This window comes from Actinia tenebrosa, unplaced genomic scaffold (assembly GCF_029948245.1).
Source record: "Actinia tenebrosa isolate PJP-AT-01 unplaced genomic scaffold, QUT_ActTen_1.0 PGA_scaffold12__29_contigs__length_12842862, whole genome shotgun sequence".
NCBI lineage: Eukaryota > Metazoa > Cnidaria > Anthozoa > Actiniaria > Actiniidae > Actinia > Actinia tenebrosa.
In genome coordinates, this window is record NW_028292572.1 from 5,613,956 (window position 1) to 5,634,776 (window position 20,821).

At 37.6% G+C, this 20,821-nt stretch overlaps 2 protein-coding genes across 3 annotated transcripts in view; one reads left to right on the top strand and one right to left on the bottom strand.

Moving 5' to 3' along the window:
* The window catches only part of LOC116287624 (nicotinamide/nicotinic acid mononucleotide adenylyltransferase 1-like), a 23,132-nt gene extending 20,990 nt beyond the window's left edge, over positions 1–2,142 (bottom strand). For both annotated transcript variants that reach the window (XR_016119408.1, XM_089028124.1), the window contains exon 1: positions 2,011–2,142. Coding sequence is in view for 1 of the 2 variants with exons in the window: in XM_089028124.1 (XP_088884250.1) it covers positions 2,011–2,104 (94 nt within the window). In the remaining variant the exon portion in view is untranslated. The remainder of the gene's footprint in view (positions 1–2,010) is intronic.
* A 5,967-nt stretch (positions 2,143–8,109) lies between these two features.
* LOC116307008 (casein kinase I) lies at positions 8,110–20,313 on the top strand. Its single transcript, XM_031717151.2, has 10 exons — positions 8,110–8,267; positions 8,931–9,075; positions 10,599–10,705; positions 12,017–12,143; positions 13,106–13,204; positions 13,908–14,047; positions 15,674–15,752; positions 16,820–16,894; positions 17,279–17,537; positions 18,372–20,313. The coding sequence occupies exons 2-10, from the start codon at positions 8,950–8,952 to the stop codon at positions 18,380–18,382; spliced, it is 1,023 nt and encodes a 340-aa protein (XP_031573011.1). The 5' UTR covers positions 8,110–8,267; positions 8,931–8,949; the 3' UTR covers positions 18,383–20,313.
* Positions 20,314–20,821: the final 508 nt, after the last annotated feature.

The window sequence follows — 20,821 nt, forward strand, 5'->3', positions numbered from 1 at the left end:
TAGCTTCTTAGCTGACTGGAAATTTATGTCCTGGACTTTCGCGTAAGGGACTTCGCTTACGTACGTCGGTAGTAACCACGTGCATTTCACTTGAGTGCATGCTAGCTTACCATTGATTCTTGTCCAAGCTTCAATATAGAATAAAAGACTTGCAACATGACTACAAGTCTCGGAAAGTCCTGCCTTACAGCCTAAGCAGTGTGCTGATATTACAGTACCTTCTTTACTTGTAATAATCCAAACTGGAAGAGGAGGCTCATTCATGCGCTGTGAATGTCTCACCTTCCCGATCACCACAAACTTATCGCAGATGACTTGGCCTTGGACACTAGTGATAAAACCCGAAACCATTTGGTTGTAAGCTTCCATACTTTTGAAGGCTTTGAATTGCTCCTTCGTATAGAAGCTTGTATCCATTACCAGATAACAAAGGAGATCTGTGGCCTCTATCGGCGGTAGACATTCTGGATCTAAGTTGGCGCCGATTAGTGTAGCTGGATCGATCCTTACCACTGATATTTTCTTCAAATAACGAGATTTCACGTGATTTTCTAACTTCTTTGCGTAATCACTTACATTAGGAATATCGTGCTCTTTTGATAATGGTTCTGCGTGACTTTTATCTTCTGTATTTTCAATAAAATCACGCGACATTTATATTCTCCGCTTCAAAACACATGCATCTCTCTGTTATATGACATATGCTAATTAGCTCGTGCGACACCAACATGGCGGACGATAACATTTGATAGGTGTATGACGTCACATGAAAACCAAGAATAGGCTTAGTTTTCTTCTCTTTTATCGAATTAATGTCTAAGCTTCCTACGGGAAGTTCATTGTCGCTGTCCGACTCGTCTTCGCTATCGGCATTGTTATCGAGGGCGTGTACATTCCGGCGTGTATGGCGGCGTGTTTGTTGTCTGCGTTTAGCTAAACATGCTTTCTCGATATGTCCTTTCTTCTTGCAAAAATAACATGTAGCTTCTTTATGTTTACATGAATTAGATGAATGACCTGGTTTATCACATCTAAAACACGTATTATCTCTTGGTTTAAGCTGATTTTCGGTTGGTTTTCTAGGCTTTGCTTTAGCTATCTTGTTTACACCAACTTCTTTGTGCTTACCTTGTAATTCAATGGCGTCTTTCGCGGCCATTTCCATTGCTACGGATATTGCGATAGCTTTTTCCAGTGGTAACGTAGATTCTGAAAGTAATCTTTTCTGTATTCCGGTATTACGGATTCCACATACTAATCTATCTCTGAGTGTGTCGTTCAGGTTATCGAAGTTGCAGTGAATCGCCAACTTCCTTCGTTGTGCTACATAGTCGTTTATAGTTTCTCCTTCGTCTTGCATTCTTGTATGAAATCGGAAACGTTGAGTGATTACAGACGGTTTAGGCGATAGTTGTCTCTCCAAAAGGTGTACGATGGTATTATACTCAAGCTCAGAAGGCTTTTCTGGAGCTGCTAAATTTCGTAAGAGATTATAAGTTTTACTTCCAAGTAGCGTAAGAAGCGCGGGAACTTTCTTCTCTGTTTTGATCTCGTTGACTGTAAAATATTGTTCCAAACGCTCGATGTAGGCACTCCATGTTTCTGTAGCTCCGTCGAATGGTTCTATTCTTCCAATAAAGGCCATTTTTGTTTGTGAAAACCAAGGAAATCTCACATTATTTCAAGAAGAAGTCCTCCGAATTTTTACAATGTGGCCATCCTCGTCGCCAGTAATTGTGGTGTATTTGTGTTTTATTATGTACGATCGTTATATATAATTACATGTCAATCAATGCAAATCTAACACCATCTTTCCCTAAAACCTCTAAAGGATTTCCCCCCCCAATGAGTTGTTAGCGTCCGCGTATTTGCGATTTGAAGTTGGAAAGGTAGCGCACCAAACAAACAACACCCATCGAGCCACCTTAAACTTAAGCAGCGTCCCTTTACTAGCCAGTCTAGCCGGAAACTAAACCAGAACACCTTAACTAACAAGTAACATAAACTTACCAAATAGTCTTAAATGCATGTACGTTATAGGGTTGAATGAACCACAGCTAAGCAAAACCACCTTCTTTGCTGATGGAGCAACTTTGGACGCCATCTTGTCTGGTAAATGTCTTTCCACAGGTAACCCAACCGTGCAGTTCCGGTCGCAGTTCCTTAGCGGAAAATATTCAAAACACGCACGAACACTGATGGCGTCTTGCTTGAAAGCCCTGATAACATATATTGAAGTTCTAACACTGTTGTACGGCTCGACTGTTAGATTTGCATTGATTGACATGTAATTATATATGACGATCGTACATAATAAAACACAAATACACCACAATTACTGGCGACGAGGATGGCCACATTGTAAAAATTCGGAGGACTTCTTCTTGAAATAATGTGAGATTTCCTTGGTTTTCACAAACAAAAATGGCCTTTATTGGAAGAATAGAACCATTCGACGGAGCTACAGAAACATGGAGTGCCTACATCGAGCGTTTGGAACAATATTTTACAGTCAACGAGATCAAAACAGAGAAGAAAGTTCCCGCGCTTCTTACGCTACTTGGAAGTAAAACTTATAATCTCTTACGGAATTTAGCAGCTCCAGAAAAGCCTTCTGAGCTTGAGTATAATACCATCGTACACCTTTTGGAGAGACAACTATCGCCTAAACCGTCTGTAATCACTCAACGTTTCCGATTTCATACAAGAATGCAAGACGAAGGAGAAACTATAAACGACTATGTAGCACAACGAAGGAAGTTGGCGATTCACTGCAACTTCGATAACCTGAACGACACACTCAGAGATAGATTAGTATGTGGAATCCGTAATACCGGAATACAGAAAAGATTGCTTTCAGAATCTACGTTACCACTGGAAAAAGCTATCGCAATATCCGTAGCAATGGAAATGGCCGCGAAAGACGCCATTGAATTACAAGGTAAGCACAAAGAAGTTGGTGTAAACAAGATAGCTAAAGCAAAGCCTAGAAAACCAACCGAAAATCAGCTTAAACCAAGAGATAATACGTGTTTTAGATGTGATAAACCAGGTCATTCATCTAATTCATGTAAACATAAAGAAGCTACATGTTATTTTTGCAAGAAGAAAGGACATATCGAGAAAGCATGTTTAGCTAAACGCAGACAACAAACACGCCGCCATACACGCCGGAATGTACACGCCCTCGATAACAATGCCGATAGCGAAGACGAGTCGGACAGCGACAATGAACTTCCCGTAGGAAGCTTAGACATTAATTCGATAAAAGAGAAGAAAACTAAGCCTATTCAACTACCATTAAATATTAATGGAAAGAAAGTATCAATGGAGCTTGACACAGGATCAGCAGTTTCAGTTATGTCTAAAGATGAATTTGAGAAGCAAGTCGGCAAGGCTAAAATTGAGCCCACAAAAGTTGTTTTAAAAACCTACTCAGGAGAGAAAATTCATCCGTTAGGAATCACACGCGTCAAGGTAAAGTACAACAATCAAGAGAAAAACCTCGAATTATATCTAGTCGAGAGAGGCACAGCAGCACTGTTTGGCCGAGATTGGTTAGCAGCGATACAGTTAGAATGGAAAGAGATAAACAACGTGTTAACACTGAATAAGGAACCTGCAAGTACCAACAACGCACTAGACAATATCTTAAACAAATATCCAACAGTCTTTGAAGAAGGAATTGGGAAAGTGAAGGACATCAAGGCGACATTAAAGTTCAAAGAGGAACCGCAACCAGTATTTCTGAAAGCCAGACAACTACCATATGCCTTGAGACCAAAGGTGGAGCGAGAATTAGACGAGCTAGAGAAAATGGGAATAATATCCAAGGTGGCAACAAGCGAATGGGCCACACCCATAGTTCCCGTACTCAAGAAAAACGGAAGAGTAAGAATCTGCGGAGACTTTAAGCTCACAGTTAATTCCCAGCTTGCAGTGGACCAGTACCCGTTACCCAGGATAGAAGATGTGTTCGCATCGTTAGCAGATGGAGAAAAGTTCACAAAGATCGATTTGAGGCAAGCCTACCTACACATGGAGATGGAAGAAAACTCAAAGAAGTATTTAACTGCGAATACGCACAAGGGTCTATACCAGTTCAACCGGATGTTGTTTGGAATCGCTTCTGCGCCAGCAATATGGCAGAGGACTATGGAACAGATTCTGCAAGGAATACCATCAGTCCAATGCATCCTAGATGACATGATAATAACTGGTAAGGACAATACCGAACATTTTAACAATCTGGATAGTGTGTTGAGCCGTCTGCAACAGTACCAACTCAAGGTCAACCTAGAAAAATGCCAGTTCTTCCAAGATGAGATCGAATACTGTGGACACAAGATAGACAAGCACGGCATACACAAGACAGAGGAAAAGATTAAAGCAGTGCGTGATACTCCAGCACCAAAGAATGTCACTCAGCTTCGCGCATTCATTGGCCTCGTAAATTATTATCACAGATTTCTACCAGACCTAGCCTCGGTAATGAGACCACTCCACCAGCTACTAGAACAAGGTAAAGCATGGCAGTGGACGAAAGCATGTGACAAAGCCTTCGAGAAGGTAAAAGAGATGGTCACGTCAGATTTGGTATTGTGTCATCATGATTCCAAGAAGCCTATCCGCTTAGCATGCGACGCGTCACCATATGGAGTCGGCGCAGTTCTGTCCCATATCATCGATGGACAAGAAAGACCAATAGCATTCGCTTCTCGCACCTTAACGAAAGCAGAGAAAAACTACTCTCAAATTGACAAAGAAGCATTAGCAATCATCTTTGGAATCAAACGATTCCACACCTACCTTTACGGAAGACAGTTTACGTTGGTTACGGATCATCAACCACTAGTAACCATCTTCAGCCCAACCAAAGGCATACCAGTGACCACAGCTACAAGACTACAGCGATACGCTATGTTTCTATCAGGCTATACTTACGACATAGAGTATAGGAACACTAAGCGACACACTAACGCTGACGCCCTTTCAAGACTACCGTTCGAAGTAACCCCAGAGGATCAAAAGGAAGAAGCTGTTGACATTTTTCACTTAAGTCAGTTTGAACAGTTACCAGTGACAAGCGCAACAATCAGACGAGAGACAACAAGAGACAAGACCTTAAGTAGAGTCTATGAACAGACCATGTCTGGATGGTCAACTAAGCCAGACGACAAGTTACTACTGGCGTACTACAATCGTCGAGACGAAATCACAACGTATCAGGGATGTCTCATGTGGGGAATACGAGTAATCATTCCAGACACCCTAAGGAAACAAGTATTGGAGGTCATCCATTCAACTCACCTAGGCGTAGTGAAAATGAAAGCCCTCGCTAGAAGTCACATCTGGTGGCCAGGAATCGACTCCGAAATTGAACAGATAACCAAAACCTGCTCTGGTTGTAACAAAGTACGAAACAACCCAACAAAGGTACCCATCCACCCCTGGGAATGGCCAAGTTCACCTTGGGAATGCATCCATATCGATTTTGCTGGACCATTTATAAACAAACAGTTTTTGATTATAGTCGACGCACACTCTAAATGGCCAGAGGTGTTTCCAATGAACAAGATCACAGCAACAAGCACTATTGAGGTACTACGCTCAGTATTCGCAAGAAACGGCGTACCACAGCAGCTCGTTTCTGACAACGGACCGCAATTCACGTCAGAGGAATTTCAAACATTCATGAAGAGCAATGGGATTCACCATTTTAGATCAGCACCGTTCCATCCTGCAACGAATGGACAAGCAGAAAGATTCGTGCAAACCTTCAAACAGAGTATGAAGGCAATGAAATCAGAATCAGCCTCTTTAAACAAGAAGATAGCAAATTTCCTACTGATGTACCGCAACACACCTCATGCTACCACTAACGAAACACCAGCCAAAATGTTCCTTGGTCGAAACATACGTTCACGTCTGGATTTGATGAAGCCAGATGTAAAAAGCACAGTGCAGCAGAAACAAATGAAGAAAGCACTTGAGAAGAAAACACCTATACGCTTGTTTGATGATGGACAGCCAGTGACAGTTCGAGACTACAGAGGACAAGACAAGTGGGTTAATGGAACCATCAACACACAACTAGGACCATTGACGTATGAAGTCAAAACAGAAGCTGGAAGTTATTGGAGAAGGCACACAGACCAAATCCAAGAAAGGAAGCATGATGAAAATCAAAGCGACCCTCAACCAAGACCAGCAGAAGATGTCTGCCCATCAGCAGTAGAACAGCCATCAGTCAGCACAACCCAGACAAGCAAGAAAGTTACCCCCGCTAAGAGCAACATGACGCAAGAAGGACAAGGCAAAGGACATCGATACCCAACAAGGCACAGAAGCCCACCAAAACGTTATATGTATGAACAATATTAGGACAGTCATAAGAGATATGAACATTCAGAGACATTATTATTGAGTTATTTTTTCTATCACAGTGATTCATAACTAAGAAGGGAGGAAATGTTAGATTTGCATTGATTGACATGTAATTATATATGACGATCGTACATAATAAAACACAAATACACCACATCGACCGTAACTGCAAGGGTTTCATGGGGTCCTAGCCGTGCTTGTGCAGTCAGAGGCGGATCCAGGAATTTTAGAGGGGGTGACTATTACAAAGGCTTTACCAGGAACTACTGAGAAATTTGTCAAAAGTGCGAGTGCCTAGTCACCCTTTTTACCATCCCTGGATCCTCCCCTGAGCAATCTGGCTGTAGCCTATTTAGAATTTTTCTGATGTATCGTATTTTCGTTTCCCTTAGTTATTGGGCTTCCTGTGGTCAAGACGCCGGAGCAAATACTGCAGTTTTCGTCTGTTTTTTCCCCCAATCATGTCCAAACAAAAAACAAAGCTTTTAGTCCCACAATCTATTTTCAAGGCGAACGGAGGTAAGAAATACTTCATTACATTATAACATTCAATTTTCGCCGTTTCGGAGGGGACAAACGAGGATTTTTTAGGATTTGGAAAAGGCTGGCTACGTTGTAAATATGAGTGAAGGTACACTTAATACGTGCTACGTAGCTTCAACTTTAAATGCATATGATGTAAGCAGTCATGCCATTCAGAACATCGGACTCAATGAATGAATTCATTTTCACGCTCATATCTTGTCGGTTCCTTTTCCTGTAATCTTCCATTTTGGTTCGTGTGGCCTTATCTGGGGGAGGAGTCTAAGGAGGTAGGACCCCCCAACTCCCCCCCCCCCCCCCCCAACATTGTTGTTGTACTGTCTGTGCTGTATATTGAACACTGAAAATTTATAGTCTCTTATAGGCCCGGGGGGGAGGGGGGGGGGGGTATTCCCCTATATTCGCTATGCGGGTAGGTGCCGCCAAACAGAGTATGGTTTTCAGCGATTTTAGTCTGGAACAGGGTATATAAAATCGCGCTCGCTCTGGAACAGGGTATATAAAATAGACTGTCTTCACGCATTCTCTGATAAAGTAAACCCTTTACCCCCGTCATTGGCGCGCTTACTATTTTAGGTGACGTCAACTAAATATTCATATATTAGATGTAAAGTTAGATAAATTTATCTAACAATTAAACAGTGTGACTAAATGTTAAACACGACATACTACAACACAAAAGGTAATAGAAAACACGGAATAACTAAAGAGGGAAACATGAATAACTTAAAAGGGAACAACTTGAAAAAGAACCGGGAAATGAAGTTGATTGAGAACAGGAAAAACGTGTTATGTATCCACAGGTAGCCCAAGCTCTGTTTCTTTAAATTAAGTAGTTATTAAACCCTTGTTTAGCGCTCATCCTACCCCCTTCTTTATCAAATAATGATCAAAATAAAGTATTGATTTGACCCATTTTTCTTATCTTTTCATTTATTACTATTATTTTTTAAATTTATTTCATAGAATTTAGCATGAGATCTTTAAAAAGATGGGAAATAAATTTAATCAAGATTTAAAACACGTAAATAAGCCTAAAAACTGTACGTATTTATATAATCAGGGAAGTCACTGCTTTTGTCAACAATTTGATATCAAAATTATGGCAAAGTACACACAGCGTTCCCACGCTATCAATCAAATATCGATTTCTTTCGTCGCCGTCGTCAGGGGCAACCAAGAAAGAATCCCATAATACTCTTGAATACGGGGAAGAAAATATGGAGTCGATGAAATAAAACGATACATCGAACATGTAAAGTCGTTCTTGAAGTGTTTTAGGGCCAAGAATAGTGCTTTTTTCTTGCTGCTTCACATGAAAAGGATATCGTATAAAGGTATGGTATGATTTTTGTTTGGAAATGAGGAAGTTCAATGGGAATTTTTTCGGGTCGAAGTTGAGCGTTCTAGTGCGTTTTTGTCGAATGAGGGTCGTTCTTTGTGTCGCGTAGGCTGAACTTTAGAGTAAAATTTCCCTTTATTTCAATGAACTTCCCTCTGGAATCGTTCGGAATTTCCTTATGTATAAAAACATTTCAATAATGAACTTATTCGCCAGCAAATTCTAGGTAATGTCTTCTGCCTAAGACAGTCTAGTAAATAATACATGACGACATGAAACTTGGCCTTGTTGTCACCCTTGTGTCAAAACATGGCCGCTCGATTTTCTGACTGAAAAACAAGAGCGGACACTCATAACGCTCTGAAAACCAGAACTCTCTCAATTAATAATGTATGGTTAATAGGTGTAGCTATTTTACATGTTAGATATCTTCAAATTTATTCCCTTGCTTTTAAACTTTATTTATTGGGGTTTTTCTTTTCTCACAAAGGACGAACACAAAGGACAAACAAATAAATCGCTAACAAGGCCATGAAATACGGCTTTTATTTTGACAATGTCAGTTGATGCGAAAGAAAATTTGTATTAGTGATAAATTTGTAAACAAAGATTTTTTTATACATAAAAAAAAACCAGTGACTTTTTTTTTAACTTTCAGACCAGCCAGATCATTCATCATGTCTTCTAATCCTAGCAGCGCCAAGTCCGAATTTATTGTCGGAGGAAAATATAAACTCATTCGTAAAATTGGAAGTGGTTCTTTTGGTGATATTTATCTGTCCGTCAATATAACTAATGGAGAGGTTAGTAACTGTAGAAGTGTAAGCCTTGATTCTCTCCGTTTTATCTTCGTAAGATAATTTTACGTAACTTATAGCTAGGTTTGGGGATGTATTCTATTATATTTTTAATCCGTGAAAGTCATTAAGAAAAATTACATAAGTTTATTTTTTTCTTCATGATTTGAATATTCCAAATTGCTTAATCAGTATTGTAAATGTGAGTTTTCCTTCTTCATTAACTTCTTAATGTAAGATTTACTCCTTTTTTCCCTTTTTTTCTTTTTCTTTTTTCTTTTTCTTTTTTTTTTTGTCTTGGAACCTAACTCATAGTTATGTAACATACATTTATATCCCTGGGCCCAGTTGTATGAAAGATGGATTGCACTGTCCAACGGATGATAATATCCTGTAGATGCTGTATCCAATAAATTTGTCCATTGGATAAGATTTATCTGTCGGAAAGCACCCAGGGGCTCTTCCTAGCCTTATTCCAAAATCATATCCGTTTCTTTACTGTCTGTATGGGCATCCTCTTAGCACTTTTATTCTATTCGTATTTTATTTACAGTAATTCTCACAAACAATTTTATCAGGATAATAAGAATTTATATAAATTATTGGACATAATTGACAATCTCTTTTTTCAAGACAAAGTTTTTATTCCAAAAATCATTATCAATTGGCAGTTATAAATAATTGAATAAAAATCAAGCCTTGCATAAAAATACATTAATCTATTGTTAGAATGCATTATTTGGCAACTTAATTATCATCTATTCATTTTGTCTCAAAATTTCAAACTTTTATATCATTCTAATGCACCCTTCTTAAAATTGTCTTGAAAATTTCTAACATGGAAATACAAAATAAATGCCACAAATTCCATCGAGAAAAAGTGTGATTTGTTTTGTATTTTCATGTTAGCCTCCAAACTCCAAATTCCAAACTTGTAACATGGATTACAAAATTCATTCCCTTGATTATTATTATTTTCAATAGTCCCTTTCCTCATTCCATAAATACTGCTGTGTTTTAAGACTGAAGACTCATCTCCGCAGGCTTAGCCTGGCTTAAGAGTAAATCATTTGTAAATTTCAACGTTAATGTAAAGAATGTACAGCTTGAACTATACCAGTGTTTTGAAATTCCACGGACTTTTTTTGGTATTTGTGAATAGCTGACTTATAAACGAGGCTAAGCCTGTGCAAATGAGTCTGTAGTCTTCAAAAACAGCGATATGCATTGAATGTGAAATTGAATGTGGTGTATTAACACTTTTTAAGAAATTGATTCACTTGACCAGCATCTTTGTAACACCGAAGAAATCTATATACGCCCAATTTCTAATGCTTTATATATGAGTTCCTGGCTTAGGAGAATTGAGCAACAGCTCCTCACATTATTGAAATAAAATAAATTGACTTAACCCTTTTTATGTCTTCTAGATATTCATCCCTTAGTGACAAGGAAGATTTAAAAAACTACTGAAATTAATACGAATGTTTTCTAATTTATCAATTGTATGTATTGTTCTGTCTTTGAAGGAAGCAGCTGTCAAGTTAGAATCTCAGAAAGCAAGACATCCTCAACTTTTATATGAATCCAAACTGTATAAAATTCTACAGGGTGGTATAGGAATTCCTAAAATCAGGTACTTTATTTGTTGTTATCAAACTCATTAATAATTCATAAGGAAAACACAACTGAAGTCATGACTGTGAAGAGTGTTGTAAATCTGATACAAAACTGTGTTCATTTGCATAAACTTTAAGTTGGATTTTCTTGGCCAAATTCACTTTAATTTTGAAAATTTTAGTGAAACACAAAGGAACTAACCTAGACGTCATATACAGTCATATAAAGTATTCGTGTCCATGTTGTATCTGATATACAATCACTCGGCTATGCCTTGTGGTTGTATATCTGATACGACACTGCCACTCATACTGTATATATTACTTAATAGTTTGATTCATAATAATATTAGATAAAACCTCTCTTAACCTTGGGTATGACACTATCAACTATCAAGCAATGATTGGTTCACTCATTCAAAACAACTTACATTCTAGAGCACTATGCAATGTCTTATAGGAAGAACTAGTTAAATACCCCTTGAATTCTTGGGGTGCAACCACATGACTCCAAATCTCTTGAGATATGATGCTTAATATCTAGCGTTTTATTTGCATATTCATATTTTTAAATATAATCTATTTTATGGCTTCTATACATTACTATTTATTTAATTTATTTAATATTCATTTTAGTCCGGACCTCTTCAAAAATCACTGCTTTGATAGAGTGTTTCTGGAGCAAATCTTGTAATTTTGCAATAAAGATTATTATTATTATTAGATATACAGTGTTCTTACCAGGAATTTCTTTCCGGGGGTCAAAGGGCCTATCAATCCAAAATTTAGGGGCCATTTAGAAAACTGGAAAGGCCATTTCCAAAATCTTAAAACTAAGAATAATAATGTTTTTAGCCAGTAACTCTGTTGCAAATCTACAACAATGTAAGACAGTTTTATTAGTAATGATAACACAATAAAATTTCACTGGGCAGCCATACTTGAGCCTTCAATAAACAAGGTCAGTTAACACAGACTATTCCCAGATGTCTTGGCGAGTGAAATACATGTACAAGATGGCGGCTATGTTTGATTCGTGGCATTTCATGTGGACTTTCACCTTGTTATCGACAATATAATGAAAAATCGACAAAATAAGTAGGTTTTGGTGGTTGTCAATCAATGCGTTTCCATGACATTCCGTAGGCATGTGCCCTTAAAAGCGTTGTGTTTTCCGACAATGCTGGGAAACATTTTGATTGGCGTCCACCAACACTCTATTACAGTAAGTTTTGAAAATTTTGTTCAAGATTTCATACGTGTGGTTGAGAAGCACTGTAACATATACATACACATATTTAATATACAGTCTGCTTGTTTATTTTTAGATGGTATGGTCAAGAGAAAGATTACAATGTACTAGTTATGGATCTATTAGGACCCAGTCTAGAAGACTTGTTTAACTTTTGCTCTAGGCATCTTTCAATGAAAACAGTTCTCATGTTGGCTGATCAAGTAAGTACTAAGGCCTAGGGCAAACGTCGAACTTTCCATGCACCGAACGTAATTACATCAAAGAATGCCGCCTCATTATCACCTGATATCCATTGTTTTTAATGAGTTCGTTGCATGGAAAGTTTGACGTTTGCCCTAGGCCTAAGATAACTTTAGTTACAGTAGGTACAATTTTAGACTTGAATAGGTATTTTGCATCAAACAGTCACGTGCTGATATATGACTTTGATAACAAATCAATTCAGCTCAGGGTTCCTTGGGGAAGGCTCTGCTGGATCGCAAACATTTTAAGTGGTTACCTAAGCATGAACCCTGTGTTAAATATTAATGAATGAATTAATCATATTGATAATCACAAGGCTTAAAATAATGGCTGGACATTGTCTGATGTCCGGCCAGAACTGGGACTTCTCCGGTCAATTCTTTGCCTTGCCGGTCATTTTAACCAGTATTGTGAGCCAGAAATGAGGCATGATATGACAAAGCTAAGACTAATTTGGCCTGTGTTCATGACCGGCAACTGATCTGCCGTTATTTTAAGCCCTGAATCAGTGGTAGTAATACGTTTTATTACACGTTAAGGGTCAATATCCTTGAAATAATGCGGTGAATAAAAACCATATCACTTCACGGTAAAAATGTACAATAAGATCTCGCAAAATATTTTAGCTTTGATCAATCAAAATTGACCCTAAATGTAAAATAAACATATAATCACATGTTAAGAGCCTGATATAGTATTTTTCACAAGTTTTTTGTAACATTGTGACAAGCGAGTCCTCGAGTGAGTGAGAGATGTTACAGAAAACTTGTGAATAAAAACGATATCAATGTCTATTTATTTTCTACCTATATGAGATGGCTCAAAAAACAGTTCAAACATTTACCATGTGCAATATTTGAAATCAATTAGGATGATATCAATTGATTACTGTAATTGAACTCTGTCTTTTATCAAACAGATGATTGGTCGAGTAGAGTTTGTCCATAACAAGAATTTCATTCATCGAGATATCAAGCCAGATAATTTCCTGATGGGAACGAATAAACACTGTAACAAGGTATGGACTACATGTACAGTGAGCATATTCTGTTCAAGGCCTCTACTACAACTGTGTTATACATATATGTTATTTACCGGCCAGGAGGTCCGGATAGGGGAAAACTGTGCCCGAGGTCATGAATATATGTTTTCAAGACCGAGGGCACAGTTTTTCCCTATCCGGACTGACTATAGGACGAAAAATAACTTATTTATTTTTTTCCCGTATTTTTTTTACTTGATTTTGTAATCATTTTGCTTTGTTGTCGAGCGGCAAAGGATACCGGACCGTGCGCGTGGGCAGATACTGACAAAATATTGCCCGCTCAAACAGCCAATCAGAACGCACGATTTTTTAAGATACCGGACCGGAAAAAAATAAACTATTTTTATTATATGATCTTGGGCTTTTCAAAATAAGAACTTGAGGTGACTGCCTACTATTGAAAGTTCAATTTGAGCCCATGGTATGTACATGAGCAAAAACTGCTCAAAACCACGAAACAACCTTAAAGTTTTTATTGAGGAACCATACATAACCATATTCACTTTGAACTTCAAAACTTCAAGAGGGCAAAATCCTCAAAATTTGCACAGGACTCTATTTTTTTTGCTCTATTAAAAAGTAAGTTTTTTGAGAAGAAATCTTCATTCTTCTCTCCCACTCGGCATTTTAAAGGAAATTTTTCCCTAATGATATTTTGCTCATTTACTTTGCACAGCTGTACCTGATAGATTTTGGCCTGGCCAAGAAATACAGAGATAGTCGCACAAAACAGCACATACCTTACAGAGAGGACAAGAACCTGACTGGTACAGCAAGATATGCAAGCATCAATGCTCATCTGGGCATTGAACAATCGTAAGTTTTTCTATTAATCGATTGGTGTACATGTATGGTTAAATAGTGTAAGATATTTTGAAAATAAGTTGTAGAATAAATTACTCTTAAAAATGCACTCCTCTCAATGAAAGCACATCGTAAGCCAGCCTCTGGCTGAAAGTTTATTTTCATTAATAGATAAAGCTTTTATTATTATTGTCACTATCATCATTTTCTTTATTATCATTATCGTTGCCATTATGTTTATCATTATTATTATTGTTACTATCGTCGTCGACACGAGTGAAAAACATCTGCGCATGCCCTGAATCCGTATGTAAATTAGTCAAAACATAAGTAAATTTGACTTCCAAACATGCTTAAGTAATTGGACTTCACAAAATGCCAAAACTTAGTGTCCATGCTTGAAACTTAAGGCTAATTCTTTCATATTGTGTTTGTCAATACAGTATCTTGGTCTGACAAAAGCATACTCTCTTAAGTAATTGGACTTCACAAAATGCCAAAACTTAGTGTCCATGCTTGAAACTTAAGGCTAATTCTTTCATATTGTGTTTGTCAATACAGTATCTTGGTCTGACAAAAGTATACTCTCGAACTTTTTTGTATACTTGGAGAAAACAAACATTTATTTTCTCACTCCAACTCTTCAAAATTCTTAGAAAACGTGCTGAAATACACGCATGCGCAAACGTTTTTCTCTAGTGTCATCGTCATCATCATCATAATCATTGTGTATTTCCAGAAATTATCCATACCCCGTGAGGAGGAATTTTTAAGACCTCCCTATCCCCAGGAAATTCCAATTTTCTTCAATGCAAAATCTGTAACTTTGTTTTTTCTTGACCCCACCCCTCAGGAATTCCAAATTCCTCTGGGGGGGTGGGGATATGGATAATTTCTGGAAGTACATGTACGCATTATCATTTATAGCATTCATGCCTGTATGGCATGCAGTGAGTGCAAGTAACAGCCTTTGGGACATGGCTACTCAGAAGGAATCCTTTATTCAAACAACTGCATGAAAACTCTAACAAAACTCTCCCCCAACTTTCAATCTTCTCTTCTCAAGACTGAAAAAAAAAAGAATTTAGGACTAAGGGTCCGAAATTAACTTTTGAGCTAAGTGATCCTTTGAACAACCATGTTCTAATTATTCTTAGGCGTCCCGAGCAAAACTTACGAGTCCCACTTGGACGCCATTTTGTAGAGCCTGAATGACAATGGTCAGCGGTTAGCTATAATGCAGAAGATGCAATCAAATTTGTCAGCGGTATTCAATGGCTTCTGACGAATGCGTTATCTCGATTTTTGAAAGTTTATCAGTTGAAAAATGAACTTTCTAGGTTTTAAGCAGAAGAGATATAATTTAGAATTATATTCAGATTTTTTTTAAAAAAGAAAACACCTTGGCAAAAACGTAGGTTGTCAGAAGGACAACCAAATTCCAAAATCTAGTCGTCATTTGCAAACTTTAGTCGTCCCTGACGACTGGAGGACTGCTAATTTCGGGCCCTGGAACTATTCCTTACCATTGGAAATTTAATAATACTTAACTTAACATGCATTGAGTGAGGACTCTTTAATGAACCATTACGTCTGTCTGTCTTTATGACTTCCTAACACTTGAATTATGATTGACAGGCGTCGTGATGACATGGAGTCGCTTGGTTATGTTTTAATGTATTTCAACAGAAATAATTTACCATGGCAAGGACTAAAGGTACATATTACAGTGTATATACAAGCTGTTTATTCATTCTAACGTTATGGGTCTTTTTAGTAAACCATTGATATGGTCCAAATGCTTAGTTGGCCAAGTTTAAGGCTTTTTTATAATGTGGATATTAAGGCATGTTTCTGGATACTGGATATTATTTACAAAAGGTTCAGTTTGGGATGAGTGGATTGAGGTGTGTTCTGTCTACATCTGGATGGTAGGTCTGTGGGAGGTTCCAAATCCACTAGGTCATAATGTTATCCCATTTCACACCATGTGTCTTTCCCTTGAGAATAAGATTCTTTATTTGAGTTGTATGGATTCATGTGTCTTCTCATGTGCAAACAATAAACAAGGAAATGATACTCTAGGGAATGACATATGGTCTAAAATAGGAAAACAGTGGGTTAGGTCTATAGGTGGGGTACGATGACGAAATTTGTTTTGGTCGGTCGTTGTTTAAATTGCCAACAAGAAATCTATTGGACAATCCAACAAAGCAAGGTGACAAAACCTATTGTTAAAATAGTTGGCAGATTAACCTCACAATGGCACAGTGTGACGCATTTCATCTTTAGAGTTTGTCATTACAGCTGTATATCCACTTGTTAATAGCAAAACCTTTTTTCTTGGGGGGGGGGGGGGGGGAGGGGATGCCCCTTTTGTTATGTCCCTGGTTTTGGGTTGAAACATTTCAGAAAAAACATTTTTTTTGAGTTTCAAATTAAAGACATCAAAGTTTACCTATAGACTCTTATCTTTGCTATTATTTATTTATTTATTTTATTTATTTTATTTATTTTATTTATTTTATTTATTTTATTTATTTTATTTATTTTATTTATTTATTTATTTATTTATTCATTCATTTATCTATTTATTTATTCATTTATCTATTTATTTATTCATTTATTTATTTGTTTATTTGTTTGTCTATTTATTTATTTTATTTATTTATTCATTCATTTATCTATTTATTTATTCATTTATTTATTTGTTTATTTGTTTGTCTATTTGTTTGTTTATTTATTTATTTATATTTAATGAATTAAATGTACATGTACTTGTAGGCTGCCACGAAAAAGCAGAAGTATGAGAAGATTAGTGAAAAGAAAATGTCAACCCCTGTAGAGGTCCTGTGTAAGGTATGTGACTATAGCTTGACTTAACTGTCTTACTTATCAAACAGTCAATAGACTACTGTATAGCTTGACCTACTGTCTTATTAAACAGTCAATAGACTACTGTATAGCTTGACTTACTGTCTTACCTATCAAACAGTCAATAGACTACTGTATAGCTTGACTTACTGTCTTACTTATCAAACAGTCAATAGACTACTGTATAGCTTGACCTACTGTCTTACTTATCAAACAGTCAATAGACTACTGTATAGCTTGACTTATACTGTCTTACTTATCAAACAGTCAATAGACTACTGTATAGCTTGACTTACTGTCTTACTTATCAAACAGTAATTATGTACAAAGGTTTATATTTCCTTAATAATGGAATTGTTTTTATTCCAGGGCTTCCCGGCAGAATTTGCAATGTATTTAAATTACTGCAAGGGTTTACGATTCGACGAGGCTCCAGACTACATGTATCTGCGCCAGCTTTTTCGAATCCTATTTCGCACTTTAAATTATCAGTATGATTACATTTTTGACTGGACGGCATTAAAACAAAAAGCGGCTGCTGCACAAAGTCTTACAAGTTCAGCCGTGACTACACCTGGTACAGCACAGTTAGTAAGTCAACAAAAACGTGAACCTCCCCGAGCTAGACGTAAGTAATAGCCTACATTTATAGACACGAGTGAAAAACGTCTGTGCATGCTCTGAATTCGTATGTAAATTAGTCAAAACATTTGTAAATTTGACTTCTTTCAAACATGCCTGATAAATTGGACTTAACTGCCAATACGTAGTGTCCATGCTTGAAACTTAAGGCTAATTCTTTCATATTGTGTTTGTTAATACAGTATCTTGGTCTGACAAAAGTATACTCTCGAACTTTTTTGTATACTTGGAGAAAACAAACATTTATTATTTTACTCAAACTCTTCAAAATTCTTAGAAAACGTGCTGAAGTGCGAGCATGCGCAAACGTTTTTCTCTAGTGTCACATTTAGATAGAGGTAATAGACTCCTTGCAGCTCTATTTGGAGGACACTACAAAAAGTTTCCAATTCACAGGAGATTGAAATTCTTTTGTTTTGTCCTTCAAGCTGAGGTGCTTTGACGTCACATGTAAGGGTCTATAGTTGGACATGATGGTCTAACAGCTGCTTTACGTAGGCTTTTTCTGAGTTCGATAAACAGGATGCATTATGGTCTTAGATCCGGTACAAACAACACCATATAAGGCATGTTGAACAAAAGAAAATGGTACCCAAGCTAGACCACAATCCACCACGTTGGCTATCTCAGATAACGTCTTAAAAAAATGCTGCGAGTTCCTGGTGATATTTAAAAAGAATTTTTGAATGCCATCTGTTTCCTTGTATCCCGTCATCTCGTACTGATATTCTCACCATAATTAGTCTCGCAAATTCGCAGGACGAATATTTACAGTTGCCCATTATGTCATATTCATTCTGTTCTAACATCAATTTTCCAGGTGGTCGTTAACCTCTCCAAGCCTTCATCTGATCAAAGGTCACCACACACTAATGTCTTATATATATATACAAGTAGCTGCCTTCTGTACCACATAGCTATACCTACAGTCATCAACAGATGATCTAACTATGGCTAACTATCACAACAAGATCCCAATTCGAATGGGTGTGGTCAGTCTGTGCTGTAGTTGCTGTAATAATCGTGGTATCGATGAATGGAAATAATGTGCCTCTTATCCAAATACGACCAAGACTCCTCCATGTAAGGGGGGGATGAGTGGAGTATAGTATTGCTTCCTTGTGTTAAGTTCATTCTCCACTCATCGCTAAAAACACTCACAGTGAGCTAGCGAATACCTTTTTTCCTCCCAGCAAGTTCTAGCGAGTAAAACTATTTTTGCTCGCAGCGAATACGCGCTCAACTTTAGCCAGTAACAAATGATGTACATATCACGTGTTTATTCAGTACCCTGCAAGATAGCGGACTGGAGTAAACAAAGCGTGGAAAAGCTTATCAAAAATGGCGATAGAGGCTTTGCACCATCACGTGCCGGCACCTATAATACAACTTGGACTGAGTGTGGTTAGATGGCAGAACAATAAAATCCCTTTGCTCTCGGGAATTGAATTCTTTTTCATGTAAAACGATTGTATTGTTCCTGCCATCTAACATGGCTGCCATCACGTGATGGTGCAAAGCCTCTATACAGTTGTAAGAAGTGGAGATTAAACAGCGAGTGAACGAGTATTCACTAGCGAGTTCTCACAACACTGAGTGGAGAATGGCAGTGTTCCTTGTCTTGCGACTTTGTTGCACGGTGAAAAAGAAGGTGCGCCATATTTACACGGACAGTGGGAACGTGGCATAAATAGATTGACATTGCTGAAGCACTCGGCGAGAAACTTTATCTCGACTTCGCAAAACGTTCCTTTTCTCGTTCGATAAATTCTGTTGTCATTCTCATGTAAGCGACTTTAGCCACGTTTGAATTTAATTCACAATTTCCAACCGGAAGCAGATAATGTACAACTTAAGCGAAACAACGATTTGAAATTTAAGGGGCTATATTTCGTATTATTAAATATTAAGTAATTAAATCATAAAGTAAATGCCCCGTCCACACGTATACGGATATCTTTTTTAATAGGAATTTCTTTCTTTGCGAATTGGCCTTCCGTTTACACGTATCTGGCGAATATGCCACTTTTCGAAAACAGATTCGTGTGGACGGGCAAAAACGATTCGAAAACACTACGTTTGAACGAGAATTCTCTCGAAAACGGAAAAAAATCCGGATGCGTGTTAGTCTCCCACACAGCTGCTTTCAGTGTCGTCACGCAACGCTTAAACTGAAAGCGGCTGTGTGGGAGACTAGATGCGTGTGGACTGTGCCTAAACCTGTATGAATGATCTATGGTCATTGACAACAGGAATATTTTTGGAATAACAAAAAGGGGATATTTTTAAGACATTATTTTGACATACACTGGACACTTAGGTTTATCGTACAACAAAACTACAATACAAGGAACAAGTGTAACGCCTTTTGGGAAACTAAAACAATCCTCTATTGGGGAGGTGTGGATAAAACTTTGTACTGGAACATAAGATTACAGTAGAGTGCATACCATATATCCGTGAAAAGCCTTGAAGGAAGTTGCACAAATTTGCCCAATTAGTAAGTTAATTAGACCTCGGTAGACCTACGAAACTTTGCACTAATTTGTACCATTTTGTTAACATTTTCACGGATATATGGTATGCACTATAGAGGCTTGAAATAACACGTTTTTTTGTATCATAGAATTTTATTAGTTTTGTTTTCAGTATACAATTAATATAATGTTAGCGATAAAATAATCAAAATGTAATGGTATTAGATAAAAACAATTTTTTTTCGGTTCCACTATTATATTCAATAAAAATATTTGATTATCAAACATGAGCTGTGAATTAACTGTCTAGTAACACGGTTCATGCTACTCCTTAAACTCATTGAAAACTCCTTGAATTTAATTCACGTTTTCAAGGGGACTTGAAAAGCTCTTGAATTTTACGATTTTAGCGAAACTCCTTGAAAACTCCTTGAATTTTTGCTTTGATCATTACTTGCATGGTTCTGAAATAGATCTAGTCAGAAAGATTGGAAAATATGAAAGTCAGCCATGTGCAACCACCGTATAAAACGTTTCCCTCTCCACTAATGGAGCATTCTCGTTCCAAGATCCTCCTCGGTTGTCGTTCCTCCCCGTCAGAGGCTCTGGGTAACCCTACAACCGGAAGCAAGGGATATTGCCACCACGTCTTCACGGCGCATGCTCGAACTCTTTCCAAGACTAGCCCAATCTCGTACCCAGAGCCCTTATTTTTACTGCGCATGCTCGACGAAATAATTGGGCTCTGGAAAACTCCAATATTTCTTGTGCTGTGATTGGTTCTCGAGAACAA

Excerpts from the sequence above, each read along its gene's own strand:
- LOC116307008 (XM_031717151.2), top strand. The coding sequence starts at position 8,950 with ATGTCTTCTAATCCTAGCAGCGCCAAGTCCGAATTTATTGTCGGAGGA. Across the intron at positions 14,048-15,673 it reads CATCTGGGCATTGAACAATC|GCGTCGTGATGACATGGAGT; the intron begins GTAAGTTTTTCT and ends TATGATTGACAG. Across the intron at positions 15,753-16,819 it reads TACCATGGCAAGGACTAAAG|GCTGCCACGAAAAAGCAGAA; the intron begins GTACATATTACA and ends ATGTACTTGTAG.